Source organism: Pelodiscus sinensis, chromosome 21 (genome assembly GCF_052426305.1).
Source record: "Pelodiscus sinensis isolate ZL-2025 chromosome 21, ASM5242630v1, whole genome shotgun sequence".
NCBI lineage: Eukaryota > Metazoa > Chordata > Testudines > Trionychidae > Pelodiscus > Pelodiscus sinensis.
Window position 1 is genome coordinate 12,967,737 of NC_143072.1, and position 8,974 is coordinate 12,976,710.

The 8,974-nt window shown below is 61.7% G+C and overlaps 1 protein-coding gene across 1 annotated transcript; it reads right to left on the reverse strand.

Annotated features, from left to right (window-relative positions):
* Positions 1 to 2,066: 2,066 nt before the first annotated feature.
* HSPB1 (heat shock protein family B (small) member 1) lies at positions 2,067 to 7,619 on the reverse strand. Its single transcript, XM_075904955.2, has 3 exons — positions 7,152 to 7,619; positions 2,852 to 2,915; positions 2,067 to 2,419 (listed from the first exon to the last, which is right to left on the reverse strand). Exons 1-3 carry the CDS (start codon positions 7,543 to 7,545, stop codon positions 2,230 to 2,232), a joined length of 648 nt encoding a protein of 215 aa, XP_075761070.1. The 5' UTR covers positions 7,546 to 7,619; the 3' UTR covers positions 2,067 to 2,229.
* Positions 7,620 to 8,974: the final 1,355 nt, after the last annotated feature.

Sequence of the window (8,974 nt, forward strand, 5' to 3'; positions counted from 1 at the left end):
TCTGACTCAGGAAGGGGGATTAGTGCTGGGATTTGTCAGAGCGGTAATATAGTAACAGCAAGAGGCCGGGCTGCCCATCTAAGGCTGCGACCCTGCTTCGGGCTCGGGGGTTACGGGAGCCCTCCCTGCCCACGGTCCCGGCAGGGCCTTTGGGAACCCCCACCGGCTGATCCCTAGCAGCCCAGAGCACCCCTCCCCAGGGCAGCGTCCGCCTTCCCCAAGCCAGAGGGGAAATTCAGCACAAGCCCACGCAGTCGCTGAGAGGTGGTCAGGGCTCTCTGGAACCAGGGTCCCGTAGCCCCCCGTCCGCCACACTTAGAGCAGGGCTGCCTGGCACTTGGCATTGCCGTTTCCTGGGACTCCCCTAGCAACCGTGCAAGGAACTCTGGAAAGTGGTTCGTGGGATCGGCAAAGGCCGGGAGGCTTCCCCAGCATGGCAGACAGGGCTCTTGAGGCCCCCGTTTGTACAGCACCCTGCACCATGGGCCCTGGCCGTGGCACTCCTCAGACACTGCTCTAGCAAACCTGGCTAATAACAGCTGAGGCACTCCCAGCCCAGAGGCCTGGTGTGTCTGGCAGTGGCAGCCTGACTTGATGCCCTCCCAGAGAGAAGGGGGGTCAATCTAGGTCTCAATCTGGGGTAGCTGGGTGGGCTCCTGAGGGAGGGGCCTGGGTGGGCTGGCGCAGGAGCTGAACTTCTGGGTCTTGGACCTGAGGGTAGAATGGGCTCGTATGAGCCACATCCAATCCCTGCTTGGCCTGAGGGCATCAGCTGTGGTGCTCCAGCTTGGGCCTGCCCGTGAGAGTCACCGACCTGGGCAAGCTCCCCCAAGCTGGCCTGTGGGCCAAGCAAAGCGCCAGGCGGCTCCGGGGTTTGCTGCCAGCATTTGGCCCGGCTGGGAAAGCTGCCGCTGTTCTCTGCCCCACGGCGAGCGGGGGCTGCTTGGGCTTGGTTCTGGGCCCCGCTCTGTGGGGGTGGCTGGGCTCCTCCGCAGCCCACGGCTTCTCCCCCCTTCTCAGTTAGCCTTGCTGGGCACGACTGTCCTGCCGTAGCTGTTCACACCGACGCTGCAGGGGTCAGGAACGAGGGAGCTGTGGTTCCTGGCGTGGATCGAACCTTGCGGGGCAAACTTTGAAAGGGCCGGGCGATAGCAGAGGCCAACAGCGCCTGGAGGATTCCAGAAACACGAGGGCATGCGAGAGGAATGCCAGGAGCCTGCGAGCCGGGAGCCAGCAGGGAGCAATTCCTGGCGGGTGAGTCACACTTTGGAATAGCTCCAATAACACCCGGCCTGGCTCCCGCCTCCCTGCTGCACAGCAGAGCTGCAAACCTTGCTTCGGGTTCCAAACTCAACCCGCCGGCCCTTGCAAATACAAAGGTTCTTTGCTCGATCCCGGGCAGCTCCTGTGCCCTCATGGACTTCAGGGGGCTGACCCATTGCTTCTTTTCACAGTCAGGGATCCCAGAGCCGTGGCTGGGCTTTCCCCTCAGGACTGGGATTCCCCCCATTGCTAAGGAGGCTCCTTGAGGCCGGGAGAGCAAACAGTCCTCCCAGATCACTTCCTTATCCCAACCAACCCACGGGAGAGAATCTCTTCCTTTCTGGCAGCTGGGAGCATGGGGACGGCCCTGTGGCCAGGCCCCTGCAGCAGAGCTGGCCATGAAACACGGCACCCCATACTCTGTGCTTTAGTGCCAGGCCCACCAGAGCCCCTGCCAACAGCCAGGGCAGGACCGTGCCCCACCATGTGACACTGCTCCGTATGGAAGAACGGCCCAAGGACGAGGAGCCCAAGGACAAGGCCCAAGACTGTTCCCAGCCCAGCTTCCCAGCCTCCCTCAGGGGAGACACTGAGCAGGTCACTTAGCTCAGGCGGCAGCTAGCAGAGGCTGCTGGGAGAAACCACGTCCTGGTGCCGTGTGGCACGTGGACCTTCTGGTGAACACGGAGAGAATTTCTCTTGGGGCTTTGCAGCCCCCACCCCGGATGCAGCCTGGCACTATCGCTGGCTACAGGCTAGCCCCAGGGCCAGTGCACCCGGCCATGCAGCACACGGGGAGAGACACTAGGGGGTTGGTTTATTTGACTTTTTCCGATTTATTTGAGCAACTCAGTGGCTGGGCTAGTACAAAAAAAACCAAACAAAACCAAAACCAAAAAAACCCATGGCTTGGGGGGGGGGGGGGCACATAGTGGATTGCGATTTTCCTCCGGGCCAGGCGCTGGCTTATTTCTTGGCAGCTTCCTCAGGCTTTTTGGTGTCGGTCGGGGTGATCTGCGCGTGGCTCTCAAAGGTGACGGGGATGGTGATCTCGGCAGACTGGATGGCCGGCTTGGGCAGGGGGGCTTCCACCGTCAGCGTGCCATCTGGGGACAGCGAGGAGCGCACCGTGGTGGCGTCGATGCCAGGAGGCAGGCTGCATGAGGGAGAGGAGAGGGAGGGTGTGCCGGGGCCGGGGGCTCGCCTGGCAGTGCCCACTGGCACCTGATTCCTGTCTGCCCTCGATCCTGGGAAGCCACCCCCTCCTGGCCAGCAAGGGCTGAGCGTAGCTCCCTCCTGGGACCGCTCACCACTGCTCTGTGCCACCCCGGCCCCGGAGAGCTAGAACCAGGGGCTCCATCTCTGCTGCCCCTGCCCCCCCCTCACGGAAACATCATTCCAGCAGGGCCAGGGATGTGGGCTAACATATCTCCCCTGGGTCCAGCCACCACGCCCCTGGGTCCCACCTGGCGAGCCGCACTGCATGTGGCAAAGAAATCGCCCCCCCCCCCTCCTGCCACGGCTGAAGGCCCAGTCTCCCAGGAGCCCTCTTCTCCCCCCCTCCCCCCCGGCTGAGCCGGCCACTTACGTGTATTTTCTGGTGAAGCACCTGGAGATGAAGCCGTGCTCGTCCTGCCTCTCCTCGTGCTTGCCTGGAAGAGGAGGCGACAGACACAGTCAGGGGGTGAGGCCTAGTGGTCAGTGCCATGTCCCGGGCCCAGCTAGGACCCTGCAGCCGGAGCTTCCCGGGGGTTTACCCAGAGCGGAGAAGGTACTGACTCCTCCCCGACTCCCAGGGCTCCTCCACAAGCCGCCAGCCTGGCCCACAGACCCCCCCCGCCAGACTGCCCAGGGGACTAGTAGTCGCTTGGCTGGGGGAGCCAAGAGGAACGGGCTCCTTCGTTTCGGAGCGGGGAGGCTCCATTCTGAACAGGACCCTGCGTGCGCAACACGAGCCCTCGCTCACCCTGCCCACTCTCCAGCGAGGGACAGCTTGTTTTCCGCATGGGGTCGTGCGCGACCATCCGATAAGCAGTTTAAAATGCGGCGCCGCAGTGCGGGGGGCTCCTGGGGCTGCCCCCGTGGCGGCTGTGCATAGCGGTGCGATCGGCTAATCGTATAGTCGATACAGATTGTATCGATACAGATTGTATCGACTATTCGATTAGCTCGCAATCGCAATTTAACATCCGGAAGCCCAACTCCTATGAGAGCGCCTGTTCGCGCCAGATTTCCGCCACTGGCGGGGAAGGTTGTCCGGGCAGAGGCCTCGGTTGGCCTGTCAGGTTTTATTCTGTGTATGTCCAGCACCTAACACAGCGGGTCCCGGCCCAGGGCCGACCCTCCCAGGGGCAAGAGCGACTAGTATAAAATGCTGATTTGCCAATGCTCTTGTGTCACTCTGCACCCCACCTGCCAGCTCACAGTGGAGTTGGACCTGGCTGACAAGCTGGTCCATCTCCCCAGCCCTGCTTTCCCCCTCCCCCCAACAGGGCAGGCAGCTTCTATGGCATGCGGTGGGGCCAGAGCCAAGCCGGGCTGCCGTTCCTACAGCTCCCCAAAGCGCGGCTCGGCCTCCCCGCCTTCTAGGCCTCTGCTTCCCTGTTACCATGGTTACCCAGCGCACGGGCGGCTTGCCATTTACATGGGTGATTGCGAATGGAAGAAACCGCTGCCCCCCACCTCCACCCGCACCCGTGCAGCTGGGTTACAAAATCGGGAGACGCCTCAGCCACCCGGATGCTGCATCCTGGGCTCTGTCTGGTTTTCAGGGCAGGCGCCGGGCTGGGCTGAACAGCCGAGACCAGATAAGGAGAAACTGCAGATACAAACGGGAAAGGGGATCAAAAGCTGGAATTTTGCTGCTTGGGGGGTGGGAGATGCGTTCTCTGCCTTGGGGGTTTGGCCCCTGACAGTAGAAAACTGAAGAAAAGTTCCCAGTCCCTTTCCCCCTCCCCTCCCCTCCCACCCTGGATGCCAGCTTTCCTTTGCTTCTCCTGGATTTACAGCCTCTGGAAGGGAACGGGCCGGGGTATTTGGTGGCTCAATGGGAGCCTTCTGCTCCCCTGGTCCACAGCTGCCAAGCCCCAGGGTGCAGAGGTAGCCTCACTGCATCCTCCCCCACTCCCCTCCCCGGCCGTGTCTCAGGCTAGGTGGTTGGTTCGCAGCCCCTGGGTTTCAGCAACCTCCACTTCTCAAGCTAAGGCACGTACGCAGCCCTGTACCTCACAGGCTGCTCCGGCCGGGTAGGGAAGTGCTGATCCCCTGGGCTACTCAGAGGAGGGCCCAGCTCCTAAGGGGCATTTAGGCCCCAAATCCCGCTGAGAAGCTGGAGTTAGGTCACACTAGGCGTCTGTGGCAGAGCAGGGATTTGAACCCATGTGCTGGTATCTCAGCCCAGCTGGGTCCTGCCTTCTGAGCTCCAGTCCCCTGGATGCAAGGGGCTGCCCCTGGGTGAGCACCATCCGCCTTGGACTGAGTCAGTCCCTTTCAGCTTCGCCGGTGGCTGCAAATTGGTTCTGAGCATCGTCGCTCTGGGTCGGTTTCACCAGCAGGCTCGGAGATCCCCGGTTTGTACCAGCTGGTGACCTGATCACTGGCTCGCTGGGAAGAAACAGGGAAGTTGCAGCTTCTTGCAAAGCTTTCCTGCTGCCCAGCAAACCCCAGACTCTGGGGCAGACCCTCAGCAGGTGTGAACCAGCATCGTGCTTTGAAGTCACTCAAGCCGCACCGGTTTGTACCAGCTGGCGACTTGGCACTCTGGGACAGCTGGCTGCAAAACTTCCTGGAGCCGAGGGCGGGAGGGGACGGCTCAGGGGGACTCAGGCTGATCTTACATCCAAGCCGCGTGAGCTGCGCAGGGCTGGGTCACAGCACAGTGTGGTCAGGGCCGTCCTAGCCACATGCAGAATACGCAGCTGCGTCGGGCACCTGGAAATTCAGGGCACCCCTGGGTCCTAATGTCCATCCACCCAATTCCTCTTCCTATCCCTGTTCTGTGGCTCTGCTTCCTCCAGAGAGGATCTAGCTACCAGTGACAAAGCCAGCCGGGGCTAAGAGCAGACACTGAACCTGGGAAAGAACCATTCCAGCAGCAACGGAGCCATTTCACCCGCATGTGCCCACCCCTGGTCCAGACTGACAGCGTCTGAATGTCCCATGGGAGGCCACAGGGCCTTAGTTTAACATTTGTTTGAAAATATTTCGTTACAGGTTGGACCTCCCCGGTCCAGCATCCTGGGGACCTGAGAGGTCCCAAACAAGGGGCTTGCCCGACCAGGGGAGGTCAGGCCTCTGGGCTCTCCTGGGGCTCTCCTCCAACACACTGCTCCCGGCCCACCTGCTCTGGGGCTCCACTGTCCCCAGCCACCAGCTCCACTGGCCACCAGGGCTCCACTCCGGCTGCTGGTATGGCTCCCCATCCCCCGGACACTGGTCCCGCAGGCTGCCAGCCTGGCACCACTCCCAGCTGCTGGCAAGACGGACCCCAGAGTCCCGGACCAGAGGGGGCCAGCCTGCAGTGTGTTGCAGAAGTGGCTGAAAACGGCAGTGAGGGGACTCCTCCTTCCTCCCCGCACCCTCGGCTTTGCTCCCTGCCATTGTGATGGCGATTGCTGGGCTGGGAGATGTTTTGCCGAGCTCTCGTTTGGGATCTGAGCCAGGGAGGGAGAGAAAAAGCTGGAAGGGTCACGATTCAAATCCAGCAGCGAGGCCCACACGATTCCCCCGAGAGTGAAGCCACCATCTTTAATGATGCTCTAGAGGAGATTCGCCAGGCTGCCGGAGCACTCACTGCTAAGGGCGTGTGTGAACTTGGAAAGCCCTCGGGCCCAGACCCCCCAAGGGTACAAGGCTCCTCGCTTTCGAGAGAGGGCCCTAGGGGGTAGTGAGGGCTGGGGGCTAGGCTGTGAGCCGGGGACTCATTGAAGCTTGGGGTCTGTCCCCAGCTCTGTCACAGACCTGCTGGGTGATAAGTTATATTACAGCCCCCTGCCTCAGTTTCCCTCCTCCCCTTTTGTCTATTTAGACCAACTGCTTGTTGGGGCAGGGTCTATTTCTTACTATGTTTGTAGAGAACCCAGCCCAAGGGGGCCCTGCTCTAGGCTGAGGTCTCTAGAGGGGTCTGGAATACAAATATTCAGCCGGAATGGAATAACAAGCGTAGTCTTCCCCCATCCCATGGCTTGCATGGATTTAGGTGGCTGAGCAAGCCCTTTCCCTCTTCGACCTGCTGGAGCAAGCGGCTCCCTAGCGTGCGGTGGGGTGGAACATGGCCCCTCACAGGAAACAGAGGGGGCCGGCTGGCTGCATCCACTCCTCAAGGCTGTGGGGATGGGGGAATAAGGGGGGGCAGGCAACGGCCCGCTTGGAGGCATGAGCGATATAGTGAGAGGCGCCGAGTCGAGGGCTGGAGGTTCGAGAGAGTGAAGGGTGCACCAGTGCCCCACCATCTCGGCAGGAGGAATCCTCCAGCCTGAATGGAGCCTTTGAATCCTGGCCGTCCGGGGCCACAGGCGGCAGCCAGGCCGGCCTGAGGGGGGCTGCAGCCACCTCTCACAGACCAGGCCCAGTGGGGCCTGTGTCACTCACCTTGCTCTAGGGGGGCAGAGCCGGATTAAGACCTTTAGAGGCCCTAAGCACTGAAAAGATGATGGTGCCCCCCCCATGTAATTCAAAATAAAAACAATACTATACCGTAAAATCTCTTTTTTTTGGTGGCCCGGCTTTGCGGGTGCCCTAAGCACATGCTTAGTCTGCCTATTGGGTAATCCAGCCCTGTGGGGGGGCATGTGCAGCAGGCCTAGGGCTCAGCACAGGGAGAACAGCTCAGGCTCACAGGAGACGGCTGCCCCTCTCCAGAGCCAGGAGGAGCGGAAGGAAGCACTCACCGGTTATCTCCACCACACCCTCCTTGGTCTTCACCACCAGCTCCTCCGGGGCAAAGTGGTTGACGTCGAGGGCAACCTTCCAGCTGTCCGCTGTCTGCCGGATCTCCGAGATACCGCTGCTGAGCTGGCGACTCAGGGCCCGGCTGTAGGCAGGGTTAGGGGAGGTGGGGGAGGTGACGATGGGGCTGGGGACGGCCAGCGGCTCGGCGGCCTGGCTGGGCAGCAGGCGGAGGTAGCCCGGCCAGTTGGTGCTGCTCGGCCACTTGTACCAGTCCTCCAGCATTTGGGGCATCCCGAAAGACTGATCGAAGAGCCGGCTGCCCAGGTACCAGTCCCGCCAGGGGTCCCAGCTGGGGCTGCGCAGGAAAGTGAAGGGCACCCGGCGCTCTGACATGGTGCACTCCTGCTCTGGCCTGGCTGCTCTGGCTGTGGCGGGAGGGGAACGAGCGGGCGTCTCTCGAGCAGCCCCGCGGGCTGGCCCCTTATGAAAAGGCAGCTGGTTATTTTTAGCCAGGCAGTTCAGCTGGCTATTCATGGAGATTACATGCGGGCCAGTCACTGCTGATGAGCAGCAGGTCAGCTGTCAGGCTCTGCCCGCGTCCTCCCAGGCCCTTCGTCATCCCACGGCTACGCTGGGCCTGCAAAGAAGCGGGGAAGGGTGCTGGCTCCCCAGTATCTGGCTGCAGTGGGTTGGCTGGGTAGTGAAGACACGACTGGGGTTCAGGAGAGCTGAGTTTAGGGCTTGGGCCCTGCCACAGCCTGCTTGTGTGGCCTTGAGCAAGTCACTTAATCTCTCTGGGCCTCAGTTCCCCAGCTGTACAATGGGGCTGGGTGCAGGTGGGGAAAGAGGAGGGGGCTGCGAGGTGTGGGAGGGTGGATGGTGCAGTGACTGAGAAGCGCATGGCTGCGTGGATGGGCAGGGGCAGCACATGGGAGGCAATGGAAAGAGGAGGGAGGGGCGGGGGTGAGCTGGGGAATGAGGAGGAGGAGAGCCGTGAGATACAGTCCGTGGGTGGCTGAGGAGCAGTGAGAGAACAAGCTGGGCTCAGCCTGCCTCCAGCTCAGCTGCCAAAGGAGGGCCAGCGTCCCCCTGCACCCCTGCCCCACCCTGTGCCCTGTCCGGCTGCAAGGGGCCGGTACACAAGGAGCCCTCTCACACTGCCTGCGCGGGGCAGGGCAGGATCCGGTATCAAACCTGCCACGTCCTTACTGGGACCAGCTGCAGAGGATCCGGTGCCCACCCACCATGCCCATGACAAGGCGATTGATTGCCAGCTCCCAAGTCTCATCACTCTCAGCCTGGAGCTAGGCTGCCCCCCAGCCAGTGTTCCCTGGAAGCTGAGCGCTTGGGCGGCCATGCAGGAGAGGTTCAGATACTTCCCAGCTGATTAGCAGAGCCCCCGTAGTCGGTCGGCAGCGGGTGTTCCTACTGGTGGTGCACATGCCTTGGCGCGCATAGCAAAATTTATTCTGCACCTGGAAGAAATTGGGGGGGAACATTGTCCCCAACCTCATTACCAGTGCAGCAGCTCCTTCCACTGACTTCGCACAGTTCTGCTGAAGCTGGGGATTAGCTCTCCACTCGGGGAGGAGGGGGCGCACCCACTCGCGTGCTGGCTGAGTGCACTGCACAGAGCAGGATGGCAGCTGCCCACCCAGTGCTTTTTTTGTGGTGGTACTGTCCTGTACGCAGTACCGGCAGCTCCAGACACAGTACCGGCACCTCCAGTCGTGGTACCAGCACCTCCAGTCATGGTACCAGCACCTCCAGACACAGTACCGGCACCTCCAGTCGTGGTACCAGAACCTCCAGTCGTGGTACC

What these genes read in the sequence shown, in the direction of transcription:
- HSPB1 (XM_075904955.2), bottom strand. Translation starts at nt 7,545, where the DNA reads ATGTCAGAGCGCCGGGTGCCCTTCACTTTCCTGCGCAGCCCCAGCTGG. An exon ending in GGGTGTGGTGGAGATAACCG is followed by an intron (nt 2,916 to 7,151) that starts GTGAGTGCTTCC and finishes CTCCTCTTCCAG; the next exon opens with GCAAGCACGAGGAGAGGCAG. An exon ending in TGCTTCACCAGAAAATACAC is followed by an intron (nt 2,420 to 2,851) that starts GTAAGTGGCCGG and finishes TCCCTCATGCAG; the next exon opens with CCTGCCTCCTGGCATCGACG.